General features: G+C 46.1%; 2 protein-coding genes and 1 long non-coding RNA gene across 4 annotated transcripts in view; 2 read left to right on the top strand and 1 right to left on the bottom strand.

The window, feature by feature from the left end:
- The first annotated feature begins 49 nt into the window (after positions 1-49).
- Positions 50-3,146, top strand: LOC145432267 (uncharacterized). Its single transcript, XR_013912549.1, has 2 exons — positions 50-699; positions 944-3,146. It is a non-coding gene; the product is annotated as an uncharacterized LOC145432267 (long non-coding RNA).
- Positions 3,147-3,279: 133 nt separating this feature from the next.
- Positions 3,280-20,318, bottom strand: LOC113033551 (nucleus accumbens-associated protein 2-like). 2 transcript variants are annotated; one of them, XM_080308991.1, is made up of 8 exons: positions 20,050-20,318; positions 13,274-13,985; positions 12,923-13,143; positions 11,986-12,245; positions 9,787-9,963; positions 9,589-9,694; positions 4,632-4,729; positions 3,280-4,217 (listed from the first exon to the last, which is right to left on the bottom strand). In XM_080308991.1, exons 2-8 carry the CDS (start codon positions 13,712-13,714, stop codon positions 3,589-3,591), a joined length of 1,932 nt encoding a protein of 643 aa, XP_080165117.1. In that variant the 5' UTR covers positions 13,715-13,985; positions 20,050-20,318; the 3' UTR covers positions 3,280-3,588. The 2 variants fall into 2 exon arrangements, with proteins under 2 accessions (XP_080165117.1, XP_080165118.1); XM_080308992.1 differs by lacking the exon at positions 20,050-20,318 and adding an exon at positions 19,724-19,852.
- Positions 19,737-22,949, top strand: part of cfap77 (cilia and flagella associated protein 77) — a 46,989-nt gene continuing 43,776 nt past the window's right edge. The window contains exon 1 of the mRNA XM_080308994.1: positions 19,737-19,849. The gene's annotated coding sequence lies outside the window, so the exon portion shown is untranslated. The remainder of the gene's footprint in view (positions 19,850-22,949) is intronic.

The raw sequence follows: 22,949 nt of genomic DNA, 5'->3' as shown, positions 1-22,949 counted from the left end.
TCTGTGCACCAAAGTCCACCTGAGCGGTCACCGCGCTGTTCCTCACCAAACTCACCTGGAATACCTGCAGAATAATGTTCATGCCAGTCCTTCAGACACTGAACACAAGCTGGGACAAAGCTGGGACCTCCACCAAAGACCAGAGGCGATGCTGTAGAGCCGAGTCATCCTGTAATGTCCGGAATGAAGGCAGAGCTTCCTTTAGAAACTCAGTGCTCATGTGTCCACAGCAAAAAGTTAAACAAACCTCTTTGAAGGTGGAGGAGCAGCACGATCAAAGGTGTCTCATCTACCTGAGACCAGCAACAGAGACACTGATCACTGCACTCAGTGGGACATACAGACCACGTTTCGTCAGCATGTCTACAAACATCTTTTTTATTAGGACTATTTATTATTACTCGGTCTCTTGAGGTTCTCTCTGGAGCTGACAGTATTATCTAAGACAGCACCGAGGTCATTCCCACAGCAGGGGTGTGAAACAGAAGCCCGGGGCCCAGAATACCCCGACAAAGATCCAGCCTGCTGGTGGCTTTGGAAAACGTAAAGGAGGACATCAAATTTGGTGATAGCAGAATCTTTTCTGTAAAGACTGAAAGTGGGCTGTTTGTGGCCCGTGATGTGAAATAAGCTCTACAGTCTGTATTTTTGGCCATCAGTATAAACATCTGGGCACGCTTTTTGATTTCAACACTCAGGGTGAGTCGTCACGATTTACTCGCGTCCTTCCTCAACATGTAGGTGACTCTGTCATCTGTGAGTGTCAGAACCAATTACAAAGTAACTTGTTACTGTAATCACATTTTTTAGTAACATAAAGTTAGTAATTACATTAAAGTCCTGCTGAAGTCAGCTGATTTCAGTTTGTGTGGGAGGAGGACAATGGTGGCGTGGTAACTTTCAAGAAGTGAAGCCATAGACCTGACTTTTATTTTTATTGCAGAAAAGAACAAGCGTGATGGCACGTGGAAACAGGCTAACACACCGCTAGCCAAAAAGTCAGAGTGATGATGAAGTATGCAGACCCAAGTCCAGCAGCCAGAGCCTGGACAAAGGCAGTCAGGCTGCAGCCTGGTTCTACCTGTTTCTACAGTAGGATCACCGTGACGACCGCTTTGAAGTCTTCTCATCTTTGCTTTGTTTGTATGTAACAACTAACTTAAAGATTGTGTGTGTGTGTCCTCATTAGGATAGAGATCAGTGTGTGGGACTGTACTCTCAGGTTTATATTGTTTAGAACTATAATTATCAAATAATGAGTTTTGGGTCATTTTACTGAGTAATGAGTAATGTAATGAATATTATAGCAAATTACTTTCTCGGAGCAGTAATTAAGTAATCCACTGTATTACTTCTAAGAAAAATAATGAGTAATATGTTACCTTTAGGCAGCACGGTGGCACGGTGGTTAGCACTGTTGCCGCACAGCAAGAAGGTCCTGAGTTCAATTCCACCATCAGGCCGGGGTCTTTCTGTGTGGAGTTTGCATGTTCTCCCCGTGTTTGCGTGGGTTCTCTCCGGGTACTCCGGCTTCCTCCCACCGTCCAAAGACATGCAGCTTGTGGGGATAGGTTAATTGGATAATCCAAATTGCCACTAGCTGTGAATGTGGAAGTGAATGTGAGTGCGAATGGTTGTCTGTCCCTGTGTGTTGGCCCTGCGACAGACTGGCGACCTGTCCAGGGTGTACCCCGCCTCTTGCCCTATGACAGCTGGGATAGGCTCCAGCGCCCCCCGCGACCCTGAAAAGGATAAGCGGAAGCGAATGGATGGATGGATGTTACCTTTCTTGAGTGTGTGTGTGTTGTAATGATGTGTGCGAGAGAGAGAGCCTGAATGAATGAGCTTGTAATAGAAAGCGCCTTGGCTGCTCAGAGCAGAAAAGTGCAGTAAAAGAAGTCGTAGAGTTTGCAGAACCGACACAAAGACTGTGAATGTCTTTGCCACACACTCAGTGACCCTGTCAGGATCATATGTACTCATGCAGAGTCAATCCCAGGCGTGGCTATTTTTTATTGTGCATTATTGTTTGGAAGACTTTAGTGTTTCTATAATCTTTTGTCACATTTCCTGGTAGTACTATATAAAACGTGTTACTCTTGTCTTTCTCTGTGTTTGTTTGTTAACATTTCTTTGTAGCATTCTCGTATTTCTTTATAATATTTGTAGTGTTTTGTAGTCTTATAGTATTTTGTGCATATTTTGCATTTCTTCACCATTATGGCTTTCTTTGTGGACATTTGGCCTTTTCTAATGTCAGCCCCATTTTTTGTTTTTTTATTTTATTTTTTATAGTCTTTCTTTATATTTTTTCTGTATAGTTTAATCATATTTCTTTACAGTATTTTAAATGGTAAATGGCCTGTATCTGTATAGCGCTTTGCTTAGTCCCTAAGGACCCCAAAGCACCATTCACACACTGGTGATGGCAGCTACGTTGTAGCCACAGCCACCCTGGGGCGCACTGACAGAGGCGAGGCTGCCGGACACTGGCGCCACCGGGCCCTCTGACCACCACCAGTAGGCAACGGGTGAAGTGTCTTGCCCAAGGACACAACGACCGAGACTGTCCAAGCCGGGGCTCAAACCGGCAACCTTCCGATTACAAGACGAACCGCTAGCTCTTCAGCCACGATCGCCCCAGCACATATTTAACATATATTTTTCGTCTTTTAGCTTTTTGTTGTTTATTAGCATGTTTTCTTCTAGGATTTGTTTTCAGTGTTTTAGCATGTCTTGTAGATTATTACTATTTTAAATAGAATAGAACAGAATAATCCTTTAACTGTCCCACAAGGGGAAATTTGGTTGTAACAGCAGCAAGAAAAACACATATACAAACAAACAAACAGCACACAGGACACAGAACAGAAACATACACAATTTTTTTTTTACATATATAGCATTTTTGAATCTCCTAGTCATTTAGTATTTTGGTCATCTTTTATCTTTTTTTTTACATTTCTTTAGAGTATTTTAATTATTTAAGTATTTTCTGTACATTTGTAATCTTTTGGCATTTTACAGTAGTATTAATATTTCTTGTGCTTTGGTTCTTTTTTAACATTACTTTGTGGTACTTTATTGATTTTTGTAGTCTTTAACTATTTTCTGTAGTTTTCAAATACATCTGTACTATTTCAGCATGTGTTGTGTATAAACGTGTCTTTTTACTCTTCTAGCGTATTGTTTTAGCAGCTCTTTGTAGTGTTAGCATATCGGTTCCCTCTGAACTTCTGGAAACTTTGTTTGGTGCACAAATCAAACAGAAACAGCAGATCTGATTATCAAGAAGCTTTATTGTTGTTATCAGAGTGAGTATAATCATCATCGTCATCATCATCATCATCATCATCAGTCCTGTTGCTATGGGCCTGTGTGCTGGACTGCAGGAGGCTGTTAGCATGCAGCAGAGCCGAGCAGACAGACAGGTAGTCAGACAGACGGGGCAGAGAGGTAGACAGGTGGACAGGTAGTGAGGTAGGGGAACACACAGGTAGACGGACGAGAGGACAGACAGACAGACGGGTGGGGGGACAGGTAGCTATTGTGTTATTTACATACAGGTAGGCAGATGCATTAGAAAGCTTATTGGCTGTCTTCCAGAGGCTCCACCCCTCGCTCATCTGTGTCAGCCAATGCCCTGTGAGGAGGGGCGGGCTCCGCAGGCTGGGGGGAAGGGTGTGAGGAGGATGAGGAGGAAGAGGAGGAGGAGGATAGGGAGAGGGGGAGGTCTGGCGGTTGTTCAGTCTGTAGCCTCCCGTCCCCCTCCGCCTCACCTCCCATCATTCCCTCCTCCACTTGCCCCCCGCTGGCCCCTCCTCCTCCACGGGACCCAGCAAACTGCAGGTGAGGCAGGAGGGTGGCTGGGGCCTCTTTCTCCCTCTCCCCTGCTGCCTCCCTCTCGCGCCGCTCAGCATACAGCGGGGCCTCCAGGCCGAGGTAGGATGCGCTGAGCTGCCGCAGGTCCAGCTCAAAGGGGCTTCCACTGGACTGTGCCACCGACTCTGCCCCCTGACTCCCACCTCCTCCACCTGCTCCTCCTTTCTTACCCTTACGGGGGTGGGAGGTTGCAGAGGTGGGGAGGCCCTCGGGGAGGAGAGACTGGATCTTTGGGAGCCAACGTTTGCGGACTCTGCGGGCGTTGGTGCACATGTCGGCTGCAATGACGTTCATCTCGCTCTCCTTAAAGTTAGGAGCAAAGTTCTGACAGTACACTGAGGAGGAGGGAGGGGAGGGGGGGGGGGGGGGAGAATCTCAATACTTTTTAAAATACAATAAAAGGCAGAAATCATGACTCACAGTGTGTGTGTGTGTGTGAGTGTCCATGTGTTCCTGTCTAGCTATCTTTGTGAGGACCGAAATCTGCATTCTACTATACTTGTGAGAACCAACAGTCAGAGAACACAAACATCGAGGACACACACCGGTCCTCCCAAATTTAAAGGCATTTTTGAAGCTCAAACTGTGGTTTTAGTGTCAGGGTTACAATTAGGTTATGTTTAGGTTTAGGGTAAGAGTTAGGGTTAGGCATTCATTTTTAATGGTTAGGGTAAGGGGCTAGGGAAACCATTATGTCAATGAAGGTCCTCACTAAGATAGCTGAACCGGCGCGTCTGTGTGTGTCTTACGTTTGACAGTGTTTAACACTCGGTTGTCCAGGGGCTTCCGGCTCGGATCATTGGTGGAGGAGCGGATCCCTGTCCCGCAGCTATTGGCCAGCGTGTTTCTATGGAAACCATAACAACCCAATCAGCACCTATACCAGCTGTAGGTTCCCCTCCCCCTCCCACTCCGAGACGTGTGACTGAGCTGTTATGTAAAGCAGCTGCTGCCGACTGTCAGAAGCTTCTGGAAGATCTCATACAGCCCCGGGCCACATGGTGTCTGATGATGTCACAGCGTCTGGGTCGATAAGCGTTTTAGAGGCACATAAATATGACTGATTGATAAACGTGAGTTTCTGACCATCAGGTTTCACATCGACACACATCAGGACAAATCCAGACATTCATCCACGCGTGACACACGGGTCATCCATCAGTTCACATGGTCATTAACGACGTCGGCGTAAAAACGCCTTTCAAAGGCATTTGTATGTCAGTGAAACATCAGCAGGTGCGCTCTAACATTACTGTGGGCCTCAGGGCTCATGGGGGGGAAGTTCTTAAACATCGAACATAATTACAGGTGACTCCCAAAGGTTTGTCAGGACGTCAAATGTCCCACCAGGGGAGAGAACACTAGATCATATTTACTCCAACATCAAGCATGCATATAGAGCCATGCCCCTCCCCCACATCGGCCAGTCGGACCACCTCTCTCTCCTGCTCTCCCCAGCCTACGCCCCCCCCCCAGACACAGTGCCAGGCCCTGGACTGGACCATATGTCTGTGAAGGTTCTCAGTCATCCAGGTCATCGTAGTCAAAGGAGCTTGCAAAGAAAAGCGTCTGGACTTCTTTAAGTAGCTTGAAGACGTTTCACCTCTCATCCGAGAAGCTTCTTCAGTTCTAAGGTCAAATGGTGGAGAGTCCCAGATATAAACCTAGTGGGAGTTTCCCCCCACAGAGGGACAAAAGGACCCCTGATGATCCTCTAATCGCCTGAGCCAAGGTGTGAAACTGGGCGTGGGTCCCAATCAGCCAGAGTTTCGGGTGTGTTCATTGTGAAACCTGGCCCCACCTTATCATGCGAATTCCTGAGGTCAGATGGCCCAGGATGTGAGTGGGCGTTAAGGCGTCTGGGGAGGGATCTCAAAACTGGATTATACAATCCAAAAACCCTGGATGACCAGCGAGGTCCGATCACTCCTCAAAAACTGTGACGCCGCCTTCAGGTCAGGTGACAGAGCTCTGTACATGGCTGCTCGAGCTGACCTGAAAAGGGGAATCAAAAAAGCTAAGACAGACCATAAAGGAAGCTGCAAGTCCCAGCTGTCCAGCACCAACACACGGGAGGTGTGGCACAAGACATCATCAACCACAGAGGATGTGAAAGCAGAAAACCTGAGTGTGCAGCTGGCAGAGGAAGTAAACAGCTTCTTCGCCCACTATGAAACACCACAACAGCAGCGCTCATCTGCCTCAGCCCTGCTCCCATCCTCATCCTCACCTTCCTGCACCGCTCCACTCACTGTAACGGAGCACGATGTCAGACGTGTGCTCCTAGCAGTGAACCCCAGGAAGGCGATCGGTCCAGGCGGAGTACCTGGGAAGGTGCTAAGAGCGTGTGGCCACCAGCTCACCCTCATCTTCACCAGACTCTTCAACCTCTCACTGGATCAGGCAGCCATCCCATCCTGTCTAAAATCAGCCACAATCATCCCAGTGCCGAAGAAGTCTCCCATCACCAGCCTGAACGATTACCGCCCTGTGGCCCTCATGCTGGTGATCATGTAATGCTTTGAGAGACTAGTCCTTCAGCACATCCAGGACTACCTCCCCCCAGAATCTGACCCCCACCAGTTTGCATACTGCACGAACAGATCCACAGAAGACGCCATCGCCATCGCCCTCCATGCTGTGCTGAGTCACCTGGAACAGCGGCAGAGCTACATCCGACTGCTCTTTGTGGACTACAGCTCAGCCTTCATCCAGCCTTCATCCTCATCATCAAACTGGTCACTCTTGGCCTCCCTCCCCCCACATGTGCCTGGATAAAGGACTTTCTCACAAACCGGCCCCAGACTGTGAGGCTCCACCCCCATCTCTCCTCCACTCGCACACTGAGCACCGGCTCCCCACAGGGCTGTGTGCTGAGCCCCCTCCTGTATTCTCTCTACACCCACGACTGCAGTTCGACCCACAACAACAATCTCATCATCAAGTTTGCTGATGACACCACGGACTCATCTCAAAGGGAGACGAGGCAGCCTACAGAGAGGAAGTCCTGAAGCTGGCAGCATGGTGTTCAGAAAACAACCTGACACTGAACATGATTTTATTTTATATGCTGGAATATGCACAACATAGGTTTAAATTAGGGGTGGGCAATAGAAACGATATACGATAGAAACGATATAAATTTGGCCAACGATAGAGATTTTGACTATACCGCTCTATCGCGATAGCGCATGTTGGTGATGTCATCAAGCTGCGCCTGTTTTGGTCGAAAGCATTGCAGCGGCTACAACCATTATCATCTGCAAATTATGCCGACAGTCACAGCAAAGAGATGAAGCACTTTTGAAATATGGGGAAAGCCAAAAACTGCGCTTCCTCCACTTCTGTAACATTGATTCATTAATGCTGAATTCTCTGCAGCTGTTCTATTCCCATGTTGTTGCAGTATATTAATGACTAACCTCGTATTGTGGATGAATAATCTCAGTTGTTCTCCTGACTGAAGTTTGGCCCGTGTACAGCATCCTGCTATGCGATTGCATTTGTCCCTGACCACCAGAATCCCTCACGTTAACTTTTATCGAGTGGAAAAAAGTTCACCCTCCAGCTTCACTGTGCTAATGTTATGCTAACATAGCTGTGTCGCTAGCAATCACGTAGCACAACATCATATACCAGGTAGTCCAACTTCAGTAACCCTACAAACGCCACTGCTGTTTAGTTTTCTGTCTTCATTTATGTTGGAAGTGGTAGCAGAGCTGTACGTTTGAATTAGTTTCAAAAATCTCAGTCAGAACATGGTATGAAATGTTTAGGTGGAAACTAGCGAGCTAACTTCCTGCTAACTTCTAACTCCGTTAAATTTAATAAATTCTGTTTTCATGGATGTTAAAATTAATTGTTACACCTGGTAAAGCAGCAACGCTGATGATTTAATTAAAGATGAAAGAATTCAGACAGTTTTTAACTCTCAGTGTTCGTTTGACTTTGGGACCTGAAGCTGACGGAGTTTTGGACCCAGATTACTCCGCAAAGCTCCTCACTACGGCAGCGTAATGCTCTGACGAGCCATCAAACAGTGCAGCTTACCAAAGCTGTACTAAAACATTTTTAACAGATTTCTGCCCAAATCGGTTAGAGGTCAGTAAGCACAACCAGAATTCATACATAAGGCACACTCTCTATTTTTAAGAAAATTAAAGGATTTTAAGTCCTTATAGTGTGGAAAATGCGTTATACAGAAGAAAAGAATATATCGTGATATATATCGTTACTGCATGTGCTTCAAGTTATATCGCGATCAGAGATGGGCAGTAACGCGTTACTGTAATCTGATTACTTTTTTCAAGTAACGAGTAAAGTAAGGGATTACTATCGCAAAAGCGGTAATTAGATTACCGTTACTTTCCCGTAGGAACGCTGCGTTACTGCGTTACTAAAGCCGTGATTTTTTGCGAGAATGTCTCACGACAGTGACGTAAGCGAGTGCGACGTTAGTGACAACAGCTGTGTGCAGATCAACAATGGATCACATATCGAGTGCAGAGAGAGTGTGAGCGTGCAGCGTTTAAAGCGTGGAAGTACTGACCTTACTTTGAGTTTGATTCCATAAAAAGTGACAAAAACATTAGCGTCCGCTGTGCGTGGGAAGAAAACTTCTTTTTACAGCGAAAAAAACCCCTAAACTTCCAACAAGCACCGAGTAGCTACGACGTAATGGGAAACTCACAGAGAAACTCGCGGATTCTTCCACTGACCGCGGCACACCTACACCAGGGTAAACCTCCGCCTACCCTGCTCCTGCTTTACAGGTGAAAATAGAGCAAAAGGACCGCTGAGTCTTTGACTTTATTTATTTTCTGCTGTGTTTTACTTGCATCTATTTGAAAGACTGAGTGTAAACACAACAAATATTTTATTTTATGTGCTGGAATGTGCAGAAAATAGGTTTAAATGTTAAACTAATTTCTTCCAGTCAGAGAATGTTGCAGATAATTAAATTTTTGCTTGATGCATAAAGTTAAAAGATTAAAACTAATAAAAGAAGTTTTAAAAAGAGACTTTTCCATTTGATTACATTTTGTATGATGGATTATGCAGAAAAAGTAGAATTGGGCTGAAAGATCTATTTATCACCTCTTCAGGTTGTAAATCGTGTTTTTAAAAAGTAACTAAGTAATTAATTACTTTTGAAAATAAGTAATCAGTAAAGTAATGGGATTACTTTTTGGGGAAGTAATCAGTAATTAGTTACTGATTACTTTTTTCAAGTAACTTGACCAACACTGATCGCGATATGAATTTTAGGCCATATCGCCCAGCCCAAGTTTAAATGTTAAACACATTTCTTCCAGTCAGAGACTGTTGCATAGAATTTGATTTTTGCTTGATGCATAAAGTAAAACATCAGGAAATCCCCGCGTAGCATCAGCTCATCAATGATTTCATAAACACTTCTGTCCATCTGTGCTGAGGAAACACCAGCAACTCATGAAACTCAAAGTAATCTCATGTTTGTAGCAATACTTTTAAAACTTTCATCAGATATGTAAGGTACCTAAAAACAGAAAAAATAAATGTTTGATTCTTTAAACTTTAACAGGAAAATCAAATACCTGGATTCAACAAACTTACCTTTAGTTCCTAATCCTGGTTTAGTTAAACCAGCCACACGGCACCACAACCTTTATGTTTTCTGTAAACTAAGCTGCTGCATCCATGTGACTCACCCAGGTAAGAGCTCACCTGTCAAAGAAGGTTGCTAGCAGCCTCCTGAGCAGCACCTTATGTTTGACTCCAGCACACAGGTGACAGTTCATCAGCTGACCTCGGGTCATGAACACACCTGAACCTGAACACACAAACACAGAGGGGAGCGTGTGTCACATGACGCTGGGTTACAGGTGTCTGAGATACAGTTGGACAGGTGTTCTGTTGTCCTACCTGCCACCAGCTCCACCTTCTCTCCTGGGTCTCCCTCGGTGTAGAGTGACGGGTGGCACCGATACCCAATCTGACTGATCAGACTGGCGGGAAGTGCCATGTTGTCCCGACCAACCAGCACGCAGGGCCGACGCTCATTAGCCAATGGGAGGGGGAGCATCTCCATCTTCTCTTGGACTGAACCAATGAGAAACAGGGAGGGGAGCGAGTGTCAGGAATCCCAGGAAGTAAAATGACCAAAACTCACCTGTTTGAGTTAATATGTGACATCAGTGGGGCCTGTATGAGCTGAAGGTTAACAAGTCCTGTTGGGGAGTCAATGAAGTGACATTAAAAACATAGAAAACGAGCAAAAAGGCAGAGAACCCACAGGATGACGTTTACATCGTCACCATGGTAATCGTCCTGTTAAGACAAAAGGACCCAAAACCTTAACCCCCTCTAACGTCTTACTTCATAGTGTAATCTTCACATATTCACACACACATCATCCTTACAGTGTCAGTGACTGTGTGATGGCTGAAATCAGTCCACACACTCACCTCATTAGTCTGGTTTGCAGGTAAACATGTATTTCAGTCATATTATTCATTCATTTCTAAACTTAAACCTAACAGTGATATTATAAAGTGCACATATTAGCACTGTGTGGGGTTTCTAAATATATTCTTTTATGTTAATTATGTTTTTGTTTCTTTGAGTTACCTGGTTTGGGGAGGTGTTTCCTGTCTGGGTAAACGGTGTGACCAGCGGGACCACCCATGTGCTTGTCAGCAACACGACTGTTTTAGGTTTAATGCTGTTTTGTGTCTAGTTAGTATTGGTGTTTGTTCTGTTTCCCCTGTTGTGTGTAAACGGTTTGGCCAAACCCCGTAAAGGTTACCCTGCTGTGTGTTTGTGTTTAGGTCAGTTTGTGAGTTAAGTTGTGTCTCCTTTGTTTGGGTAGTTACGTTTCTGTACGTCGCTTTTTGAGTAGAGTTATATTTAGCTGACCTCTTTTACGGGCCCATTAATTCTATTTTGAACTTTGTCTTTTTAAATTTTTTAGAGGATAAAATAAGAAAAATCCCACTTTGGAGACATTTCTCCTGTGTCCTGTGTGTCTTCGCTGCTCGGCCCCTCACTCACTTTGTCTTTAAGGATTTGCTAGCTTAGCTTAGCTTGTAGCTGACTCGCTAGCATGGCCTCTTCACCCATTCCTCCTGCACTTTGTTCAGTTACCGGTACTCCTCAGCCTCCTTTAGCCATAATGATACTTGTAATAAATGCAGCCTGTCTGGAGCTCTGGAGGCCAGGATCACTGAATTGGAGACTCCGGCATCCTTGAAACACCCGTAGCTAGCCAGGCCCCTGTAGCCGGTGCAGAAGGTAGCGTAGGCCCTGCTAACTCAAGACAACAACTTATTTAGCATGTGTCATTTCTCCTCAGCATGGCTGGCTCAAATGCTTTTGTAGGGGGGGTTCTCTCTAATCACTTTGAAATGGTCAGTGACCAAAAATGAACTACAGACGTGCTTGAATCAGTTCAGGGCAGCAAACATATCCTTGGAAACAGGAGAACTGGGTAACCGGAGCCCCTGTTTACAGGATGCTATTTGAATAAAAAAGAAAATGTTTTGCATATCTTTCAAAGGAAGTGGCCGTGTGACTTCTGTTATCAATTACTGCCTTTTTGTTTTACATGAGGTATTAAACTGAACTCCAACGTTTTACAATGCCACTATTCATTCACACACTTGTGGAGGCAAGCTACGGTTGTAGCCACAGCTGCCCTGGGGCAGACTGACAGAAGCGAGGCTGCCCTATCACGCCATCGGCCCCTCTGGCCAACACCAGTAGGCGGCAGGGTAAAGTGTCTTGCCCAAGGACACAACGACCAGGACAGAGAGACCGGGGATCGAACCGGCGACCTTCCGGTTACAGATACGCTTCCCAATCCCCTGAGCCACGGTCGCCCATGGTCCAACGTTTTACTGCATCCATCCATTCTCTTCCTCTTATTTCTCTCAGGGTGGCGCAGGGCTGGAGCCTATCCCAGTCTGTCACCAACTGCTTGCTCATAGGGGGTCATGTGATTGTTGGGGTTTCTCTGCATTATTATAGGCTGCTTACCTTACAATATAAAGCACCGTGAGGAGCTGTTCTTGTTATTTTGTGATGTATAATTGATATTGATTTGGGTGGTGGATAAATACTCACTGTAGGGGTTTCCGGGGTGTCCGTAGATGTGCTGATAGAGTCCGGGGTGTACAGCGTTGCTGTAGTAATCTTCCTCCAGCTCTTCCTCGGTGGGTGGGTGGGATGGGGGAGAGTCTGTGGGGAGACTGGATCCTCCTGGACTGGAGCGACCCCCGCCTGCCAGCAGGTAGGACTGCAGACCCGGAACCAGCCCTCCACCTGCACTCAGGTAACACAAAGCCGTGCTCCTGGAGGACTGGAGCTCTGCTGCAATGTCCACTCTGAGGAGAGAACCAGCAGGAGAAGAATGACATCACAAACCTTCATCAAGGTCCAAGCACTGGTCCCGGGTACACAGCTGAGGGTGGGATCCATTTATCTGGGATTCAAATCTCAGGGATCAGTCACAGGTACAAAGGTATATTTAATCCAGGTCGCCTCATACACAATATCAAACTTCATACGTAGAGTTAGTCAGGCAAAAACCTGACAATATAAAAGATGGATCTATCCACTTTGTGACCCTGCACCCTCATTGGTCATCGGCTCATCATTCACAAAGTAGACCCTCCCCCCTGTCATCTCCTGAATGAAGTGGGTGTGTTTGTGCCACACTGTCTCCCCCATTGCTTCCATTACAGTGAAGTGTTGGATCCACAGCTCAGTTCAGCAGCGCAGGAAGTCGTCCCATCCGAGGTGAGAGAGGCCTGGAGAGCACGTGTGGGAATTCTCCCTGAAGATTTCCTGCAGTCATCCATGCAGACGTTAAATAAGCGTGTGATACGAGATAAATACATCATGTATGACACACACATAAAGCATCATTTGTTCTTTCCGTCTGGTTACTGAACAGGTGGGCGGTCCTCCACCCTCTGCGTCTGGACTGGGCAGACATCTCTGACTCGGTTTGGAATAATCTTTCCAACACTGAGAAAACATTTCTGAGCCATTTCCTCACCTGGTCTCCTCTCCTCCTGTTCCTGCTGCTCCTCCGGCCTCCTCTGCAGGAGGCGTGTCAGCTCGCTCCTGTTTGATCCTGCTGACGGCGAGCAGCAGCTCCTCGGGGCTCAACGCCGGCTGGTCTGGACTCACTTCCTGCAGCTGGGGGGCGCCGTGCTGCTGCTGCTGCTGCTGGGCCGTCTGAGTGTCAAAGCCCCCGAGCTCGTCTGCTGAGGTTGTCTGTAAACACAAACGTTTAAATACAGTTACAAAGAGAAGGAAAACACATAAACAGTCTCCTGTGGCAGCTGCAGTTCTCCTGATGTCCACTAGATGCTGCTGTCTCCCACTAACCTCTGTTTAGACCCACCTGTGAGTCACAGCAGAGCGGTGAGGAGGCAGAGGAAGCCTTCATCATCATCAGCTCCATACCGCGCTCCACAATGTTCTGGATCTGCAGGTACCCGGCGGTGTACATGAGCACCAGCTGCTCGCTGGCCGCCATGCTGAGGCGCCCGGTGTAGCAGAAGGACAGAATCTGCTGGAAACACATCGGCGTCACTGAGGACGGGAGCTCGAACACCGCCTGGGAGGAGGAGTCAGAGGAAGAGGAGGAGTCGGCCGCAGAGCTGAACAGGTCTCTGAAGTAGAGCGAGGAGGCAGCGAGGACAGCCCGGTGCGCCTTGAAGGCCTGACCCTGCACCAGGATGGAGACGTCGCAGTAGTGACCCAGCAGCCGCTGCTCGTTCAGGCTGCCCAACACGCTGCTGCCGAAGTCGGGGATCTCCACCTGTAGCAGCCCCTCCGACATGGTGGTGGCCGTCGGCTCGCTGAGGTCGCAACGGGAAGTGGACGGTGGTTTGATGACGGTCCTGATGAGCCAGAGCTGGGCTGACGGATGCAGACAGCGGGGCGTTTAGGTGTCGGGGATGCTGCAGAAAGTTCCTCCAAAAAGTCTGAGGTCCATAATGCTGGTGCAGAACAAACAGTGAGGTCAAAGGTCAGCAAGGAGGCGGGGGGTTCAGGTTGAGAAGGAGGTGGTCAATCATTAAGATGCAGATCAGCTCAGTCCAGAGAAACAGCTGAAATGTAGAAAGGGAGACAAAAGGAGGAGAGGTCAAACCCTCACGGCGTCTCACGTGCCCACAGAACAAACCGAGGACACGTTTAACCCACGCCTGCTCGCCAACAGGGCAACAGGAAAACCTCCAACCTGCTGCAGACAGCCGAACGTCTCCTGCGGCGCGCCTCTAGAGTCCAACAAACAAAAACACTGAGCGCGCTCAAACACAGGGCGTCAGAAACATCAGGTGCACCCATTCAAACCTGAGATAACTTTATTTAAACCCATTAAAGGACCGAACAGCCGTTTCATCGAGTCTGTTTAAAAAACACGTTGGAGATAAATATTCCTTTCAGTTTTGTTTTCATTGTAAGTCTGAGTGCAGAGAGAAAAAGTCGAACTGACCACAGGTTCTAGTCCAAGTTCATGAAGCTTTATTATCGCTCAGGTAAGATTTAGACCCAAAACGAGTGGTCAGACTTTTAAATAATGTTTGCAGAGAGGAGCCGAGGTGTCTGCTCGAAGAGTCTTTGACTTCAGTGTAAAGAACTTATCTTTTTATTTTGTATAGTAAATGTCAAAGTGTTCAATATTCAAATTAAATATGGCTAAAAATTGAGCTCTTCACCTTTACTAAGAAGGCGGAGCTTCAGTTTAGAGAAATTTGAGGATTTTGATTGGATGTTGCCGGTATCATCACTGACCACTCTGCTCTGTCACCCAGATGTGGTCACCTCTGGATTGAAAAAACAACATGGCGGTGGCTCAAATGCTGACGCTGAAGCTTGAAAATACAGTTTTTGTATTATGATGTCACTGTGGCGTCATCAGGTGATCAGAGAGTGACAAACGCCAAAGTGACATCATCTCAGAAAGCCACGGTATGGTTGGTTTCTGGGGAATTCAGTGTTTTTAGTTATGACTGATGATTCTTTGTCTCGCGACCTTTTCAATGAAGCTGCATTTAGTTTCTGTTGAGTGGTTGGATCTCTAGGTCACGCTCAAAGCTGTTTGTCTGTGACGTGGAGGTGTGGGTAAATAAACAGGTGACGTGCAGACAGAGGTGTTTGCTGAGAGTCATGTGATCAGGAGGCAGCGTTCAGTCTGACGCATCAGTGTCTAACACACTGAGCTAAAGTCTCACAAACATGGAGGCTTTGTAAGGAAATGCATTCACGGGTGAGTCATCGAGCCGGGTCGGCCTGACGGACGAGGGGCATCGCGACCGCTTCGGCTGGCGTCTGTGGAAAGACAGTGAGTGTCTCACAAGAGGGTTCGGTCAGAAATATTTGAGGTGAGGCACCTCGGCACGCCGGGAGGAGGAGCCACAGCGCGAATGGTGTGCTGAGCGCGTCTCCATCACAGGGCCGTTGTTTCTGAACCAAACGATTCAGAGAGGATGACGTATCATTACTGACAAACGTGATCAGGTCATGTCAGTGGCAGCTGTGAAGCCACGGAGGGTTTTATTTTTCCTGTTTTGCCTTTAGTTTGGAAATTCTGGTTGTTTTAAAATCAGTCACTGTAGTGAACAGTGTAGCGATTTAAGGGTTTACCTTCAGTCAGCTTTGAGCACGAATCAGAAACGCTGCATTTACAGTAAAGTGATGCCAACGTGTGGGCAAAGCTACGGCAGGTGGGCTGAGAGAAGGGACGCGCTGTTTGAAAAGTTGCATCTTTGTTCAAACTTTATATGACTTTGCATCTACAAACGAGACGTCCTTTGGGATTACTTCCAAAATCACACTTCTGCTATTCTGAATGAATCTGAACTAATGAAACAGCTTTGCAGTTCAAGCATTTGTTACTCCCTGTTTTCTTCTCTTTTCTTGTTTGTTGCCTGAACTTGTCTCATATCTCTTCATTAGTTGGAAAACATTTAATTTGGAAATAAATTCAACAACAAAGCCATTAGACGAACGAGTCGGTGAAAAGGAAATCCTTGCTTCTCTGCTCTGATGGCCATGTATGAGCTGCCAGAGGTTGTATTTATTAACCATGAAGTACACTGGTCCCTCGCTATAACGCGGTTCGCCTTTTGCGGCCTCGCTGTTTACCAGATTTTTTTTGTGCAACTTTGCTTTTTATTTTTTATTTTGTTTTGTTTTTCTTACAGCGCATTGTGTTCTGCATCCTGATTGGCTGCAGACCACTGTCAATCTCCTCCATGCTGTGTCTCCTGTACAGTACAGCACGCGTTCAGCTTGTCAAATTTACATAAATCTTCGATCACTAGCAGTGTGACTCTGAATTGCTGTGCTGTATGTTTGTAAGTTTTCTCCCCAGCAAACACAACAATGTCGATGAAACATTTTGCACCGTCAGAGGCTCCTGTGGTAGCACCCAAAGGCAGAGGAAGATGCTAACCGTCGCACAGAAAGTTGGACTTCTGCTTAATGCTAAAGGAAGTTAGAAGTTACCGTATTTTTCGGACTATAAGGCACATTAAGCGAAACAAAACAGTCAAACTTTACTCAACTCATTCTTCTTGCTTCCTCTACTTCCGTACCATTGATCCATTGATGTTGAATTCTCTGACAGCTGCTCTACTCCCGTGTTCTGGACCTGAAAACAGGGTTTGATCTTCGGTTTCATTCTATAATACTCAACTTATTTTTCTACAAAGGTCTGAACTTTGTGTTTAAACAAGAGAGAAATGTGTGAAAGTGTGTAGTGAGGGGTTTTACAGCCTTAAAACATCTATAATCATTGTAAAACATAAAGCTGCTACTTCACCTATTGCGGGTTATTTTTAGAACGTAACTCCTGCAATAAACGAGGGACCGCTGTGACTCAAGCTGTCAGTAAGAAACTATATTTACATGGAAAGTGTTTCATTCAAACTGCAGCTGACTTTCAGCTGAAGGTGTTTTGTTCCGGTGTTCCACAGGGATCAGTACCAGATCCACTGTTGTTACATAAAGAATGGATGGTGTGTGTATATGCAGATGACACCCTGTATGAAACCTTTAAAATTGTACCGATTTTAACAAAAAGACGGGAACATTTGTTTAGTGCATGAATGAAATGTGCACAATCAGATGTGTTCAGCATCAGTTTCCTCACGTGTTTCCTTTGGTGTAATGTTTTAGGCTAAATGGTAAAAACACTCATTCGCTTCTGCCACTAACCAGACTTTGGTCAAGTCAGAGATCATTTAACGAACTTATTAATTTAAAGTTTGTTCTAAATTGTTTTTGTTTCTCAGCTTTCCAAAAATGTTGGGAATACAGAGAAACAATGTAACTTGTTACTCTGAAGTGTAGCTTTGAGACGTCACCTTGAGCCGACTGTTATTATGAACTGGCTCTATATCAACTGAATTGAAGATCCTGAATAGGGATGGGTATGGAAACCCGGTTCTTGTTGAGAACCGGTTCCCACTGTTTCAATTCCTTGGAAGTGTTTGCCATTTTTGCAAACGATTCCCTTATCGAGTCCAGTCGCCCCGAATGACGTCACCACGTTGCGGAGCGTCATTTACCTGGCAGGAAACACCGCGCCTAAGCGGCTCAAACGCTCAAAAGTTTGGTTATACTTTACGAGAACGGATGACAACAGGGCAACTTGCAATACTTGCAAAGTAGATATTTCATTTAAGGGAGGAAACACTACGAATATGCAAAAGCATTTGCTCACAAAACACACGATGACCTTAAATGAATGTCGTGTTTTTAATTCCGCTCGACTCGTGAATCTCAGCCCAGCAGCAGCGGTAACGTTTGCACGTCCTCTCCCGTTAATGCGGCAGGTAAATAATCAGCTAACAGTGCATATTATGTTAGCGCGATCTGCCTTATTACAAAACCATTACTGTGCATTTAGTGACCATGATGAGAGACAGAGTCTGGCTCAGATGCTGGCAGTTCTCGCTGCAGGCTACCGGTAGCGTCTCCTTTCAGGCCGGGATAGACGAATGTCACCGAGCAGTGACTCAGTTTGTGGTCAAAGGCTTGCACCCGTTTGCCACAGCAGATGATTTTCAGTAAGTGAATGTGTTTAATTGTAGGCGGGGACATTACTGGATATTCTTGTGTAATTGCTACAGAATAATTTATGGTATACTTTGTTATTGCTACAGAAGAATATTTATTTTATTATTTTACATTTACAATGTTTTCCCCGGGGACCCTGTGACACCCCATTGAAGAGCCGTAGGCTGGATCTCTTAAGATCTCACTGTTGGGTTTGTAAGGCCATGTTACTCCTAAATTTCTACCTTGTTCAAAGAGAAGATATAAAACAAAGCTCTAAGCTAATCGACCTTAGTGTTCTCCTTTTTTCAAAAGAATCGATAAAGAATCGAATCGTTAAACAGAATCGAAAATGGAATCGGAATCATGAAAATCTCATCAATACCCATCCCTAATCCTGAAGCAGTGTTTGTCCTTTAGTGAGAGAAAAGCTGATGTTCTTTATGTTCCAGTTCAAAGTGTCTGCTGTCCTCCAGGCTAAACATGATGAAATGTAAAAGCATATGTGTTGTGTCTAATATCATCTCCACAGAAAGTTCCACGCTGCTGCAGAGATGTAAAGCTGAATGCGTGTCAGTGCTGGGACAGCCTCACAGTGACACCTTGTGTTTCGGAGGGTTTTATTTTCATGTGATAACACGATGACGTTTGCGTTCTTAAAGACAAGAAAGCTAAAGTCTGTGTCCAATGAGGGGCTTTCAAAGCTTCTCCTGCATGATTTTGCCTGAAAGACTAAACTCAGGGAGCAGAACTCTGTGTGCAGTTTTGACATAATCATCCATGAACTCACTATAAATAAATAATGGCCAGAGACATGGACCCAGACCCAGACCTGTGGTCCAGTATAGTCCAACATACTCAGCTAAAGTCCAGCAAACTCCACTACAGTTCAAACAGCCCAGCATAGTCTGCTCAAGTCCAACAGAGCCCTCTGCAGTGCTACAGTCCAGCAGATCCTTGTACAGCCCACTATGGTCCACTATAGTCATGTAGAATCCAGCACAGTCCACTGTAGTCCAGAACCGGTCCCTATGGTGCATGAGAGTCAACTACAGTCCAACCAAGTCCTTTACAGACCACTTCAGTTCAGTATAGTCTGCTAAAGTCCAGAAGAGTGCTCTGCAATCCATCGTCAAGGAAGTTCTCCTGTAGTCTATCAGAATCCCACACAGTCTGTTATAGTCCACTACATTTTAGGACAGTCTACCAAAGTCCAACAGAGTCCCCTACCGTCCAACCAAGTCCACCGCACCCCACTACAACCCAGCAGGGTCCAGTACAGTCCACTAATGTCCACTACAGTCATCTACAATCCAGCAGACTCCTCTATACTCTGCTAAAGTCAACCAAGTCCTCTGCAGACCACTACAGTTCAGAATATTGTGCTGAAGTCCAGCCAGGCACTCTACGGCTCACTACAACCCAGCAGGGTCCAGTACAGTCCACTAATGTCCACTACAGTCATCTACAATCCAGCAGACTCCTCTATACTCTGCTAAAGTCAACCAAGTCCTCTGCAGACCACTACAGTTCAGAATATTGTGCTGAAGTCCAGCCAGGCACTCTACGGCTCACTACAACCCAGCAGGGTCCAGTACAGTCCACTAATGTCCACTACAGTCATCTACAATCCAGCAGACTCCTCTATACTCTGCTAAAGTCAACCAAGTCCTCTGCAGACCACTACAGTTCAGAATATTGTGCTGAAGTCCAGCCAGGCACTCTACGGCTCACTACAACCCTGCAGGGTCCTCTATAGTCCTCTACAGTTCAGGACAGTCACCTGCAGTCCAGCAGAATCGTCCCCAGTGGACAGGAGCTCAGGACAGTCTGTTACCACCCAGCCGAGTCCTGCACAGTCCACTGTAGTCCGGCAGAGTTCGGGACAGTCTGCTACAGCTGATTCCAGGTGAGTGGTTCTCAGAGTTGAGCTCAGTGTTTTTGTTGTTTACGGAGCAGCAGACAGACAGACAGCTCAGAGTGAGGAACAGAGTTTGACAGCGCGACAGACAGACAGGTTAAACAGACAGTTTCAGAGTGCCGGGACAGACAGACAGCAGAGAGACAGCCAGTGGAGGACGGATGTCAGACAGTGAGACACCTCCTTACCTCCTCTCTGCTCCTCTTCCTCCTCTGCTTCTCCTCCATGCAGCAGGCAGGACGGCTGGCTGGGAGAGGTTTTCTTCTTCTCCTGCGCTCAGTCAACGCATCGTCTGGTGTGTCACAGGAGGGGGGGAGGGAGGAGGGGGAGGCAGAGACACAGCAGACAGCCGAGGAGGAGGAGGAGTCATCTGAGGACAGCGAGGGAGCTAATGCGGCTAACTGCCCTGCAGAGGACGAGAGAGAGAGGGGCGGGCGAGCATGCATTACATAGAACACACTGCAAGGTTGAACATTACTCATGAAAACTCGCTAAAAACACACATGTAGGCTGTCACACACACTGTCACACACACATCACTGCACATGTGTGTGTGTGTGTGTCAGTGTGTGTGTGCGTGTGTGTGTGTGTGTGTGTGTGGCATGACTTGGCCAAATGCACAGCGCTGCATTGCAGTGCTGAGGCTGAGTTGGCATGCCGAGTACATAGCGTGCATACTGCGACTGTGTGCCAGGCTGACACACACACGTTTATATCGCTGTCTCTGTGAGGACATCTGCTGTATGTACAGCCACCCACAGCCCCTGATCCTGACCCCCAAACAAAGTTTGAACAATCACACAGCCCTTTAAAGGAGCGTGACACACAGAGGCCAAAGGGTCCTCGCTCTGATGGTGAAACAGCCGTGCTTGGTCCTCACAGCAATAGTCACACCAGCACACACAAACACAAAGCAGCAGTTTTGCAGCCTCAGCTTCCATCAACACTTACAGTTTCTAACACGAGAGAGAGACAGCTACTGTAGAGAGACAGACAGGGCTGGTGTCTGTGTTTAATGGGTGGGTGGATGCTGAATGTGTGAGGGAGGGGGAGGAGGAAGAGGAGGGGGTGCTAAGGCTAAATAAGGATTCGTACAGTAGCTCTGTGTGTGTGCGTGTGTTTGTTCATGTCTTTCTGTGTTTATGTAGACATATCGTGGTTGAAATCTGCCCTGCTGAGGACTTTCCTGCACTGTGAGGACATTGTTTGGTCCTCAGCCCTACAAAGGGTCACCTTCAGACCTCTGTGGTCTCCAGCATTGGTCGAGGGTCTCATCTTTGTGCTGCAGTTCTTAGAAAAACTCCAACTGCTTGTTCTCAGTGTCTCCAGCTCTGTAACAGCTCTGCTCACAAGCAGCATGTCTTTAAAACCTCACTGTGTCCCGACACCAATGTGTCACTAGTAGGGCTGGGCCATATTATACTGTTCACGGTATTACCGGTGCAATGTTAGGCATCAATAAAAAAATGAAATATCGCGATAGAATATGGGTAAAATGCACATGCGCACGTGGCCGAAAAAGCATGGTGGTAACGGAGAATGAGAAGGGGGAAAGCGGATCGTTGAGTGAAACAGATGAACCAGAATTGGTTTGTAAAAATGCTGCAACTTCAGCGATGTGGAACTGGTTTGGTGTTTGTCCGTCAGATACACGACAAAGTACATTTTTTTGTACAAAATGCAAACGGGCCGTCGTTATTGCCGTATTTGTCGGACTAAGGTGCTCGTAAATCTGGGAGTAATCTGGGTCCTAAACTCCGTCCGCTTCAGGTCCCAAAGCCAAACGAACACTGCAGCATCACTGAGAGTTAAAAACTGTCTAAATTCTTTTATCTTTAATAAAACGATCAGCGTTGCTGCTTTACCAGGTGTAACAGTTAAGTTTAACATCCAGGCATCCATGAAAACAGAATTTATTACATTTAACGGCGTTAGAAGTTAGCAGGAAGCTAGCGGAAGTTAGCTCACTAGTTTTGCTAGTTACCTAAACATGATATAGCATGTTCTGACTGAGAGATTTCTGAAAAAATTTAAACGTACAGCTCTGCTATCACTTCCAACATAAATGAAGACAGGAAACTAAACAGCAGTGACGTTTGTAGGGTTACTGAAGTTGGGCTAGCTGGTATATCATGTGCGTGGTGGCTAGCTACACAGCTATGTTAGCATAACATTAGCACAGTGAAGCTGAAGGATGAACGCTAACTTTTTTCCACTCAATAAAAGTTAACGTGAGGGTTCCTGATGGTTAGGGACAAATGCAATCACATGGCAGGATGCTGTAAACGGACCAAACTTCAGTCAGGAGAACAACTGAGATAATCCATCCAAAATAAGAGGTTAGTCATTGCAGTTTTTGCCCGTTGCTTGAACACATTTTGCAAAACTTCGCTCATTGTGCCAAAACTCTAAACACAAGTAAACATGACACAACACTGGGAAATATAAATATAAATATCTCTAAGCTTCCATTATCATCGAAAATTCTGGAAAAAGCAGTTGCAGATCAACTTACCACTTTTTTAGAAAAACATGAAATTTATGACAAATTTCAGTCAGGTTTCCGTAAAAGTCACTCAACAGAAACCGCATTACTTAAAGTCTCTAGTGACATTATGATGTCAGCTGACTCCGGAGCATCCTCAGTCATGGTTTTGTTGGACTTGACATCTGCCTTTGACACCATTGACCATACCATCCTGATTAACAGGCTCCGGGACAGTCCGGTCTGGCTTTGAAGTGGTTTCAGTCATACCTCTCCAACAGATCTTTTAGTGTTTTTGCGAATCGGTTTATGTCACATTCTAAAGATCTGACATTTGGGGTACCGCAGGGTTCAGTTCTGGGTCCTATTCTTTTTCTTTTGTACATGTTACCTCTTGGACTTATAATTAGGCAGTTCCCTGAGGTGTCTTATCACTTCTATGCTGATGATATTCAGCTCTATTGCTCTTTTAAGCCGATGGAAGTCCATAAACTGTCCTCTTTGATTAAATGTTTAGCTTCCATTGAACAGTGGCTTGGTGACAACTACTTACAGTTGAACTCTGAGAAGTCAGAAACATGATCACAAACTGATCAATATTGT

The sequence above is a fragment of the Astatotilapia calliptera genome, chromosome 12, assembly GCF_964374335.1.
Source record: "Astatotilapia calliptera chromosome 12, fAstCal68.1, whole genome shotgun sequence".
NCBI lineage: Eukaryota > Metazoa > Chordata > Actinopteri > Cichliformes > Cichlidae > Astatotilapia > Astatotilapia calliptera.
The sequence above is the reverse complement of the archived record's forward strand: the minus strand, read 5'-3'. Positions and strand labels throughout refer to the sequence as shown.

What these genes read in the sequence shown, in the direction of transcription:
- LOC113033551 (XM_080308991.1), bottom strand. Translation starts at nt 13,714, where the DNA reads ATGTCGGAGGGGCTGCTACAGGTGGAGATCCCCGACTTCGGCAGCAGC. An exon ending in CGCTCTGCTGTGACTCACAG is followed by an intron (nt 13,144 to 13,273) that starts GTGGGTCTAAAC and finishes TTGTGTTTACAG; the next exon opens with ACAACCTCAGCAGACGAGCT. An exon ending in CTAGCAACCTTCTTTGACAG is followed by an intron (nt 4,730 to 9,588) that starts GTGAGCTCTTAC and finishes TGGTTTCCATAG; the next exon opens with AAACACGCTGGCCAATAGCT.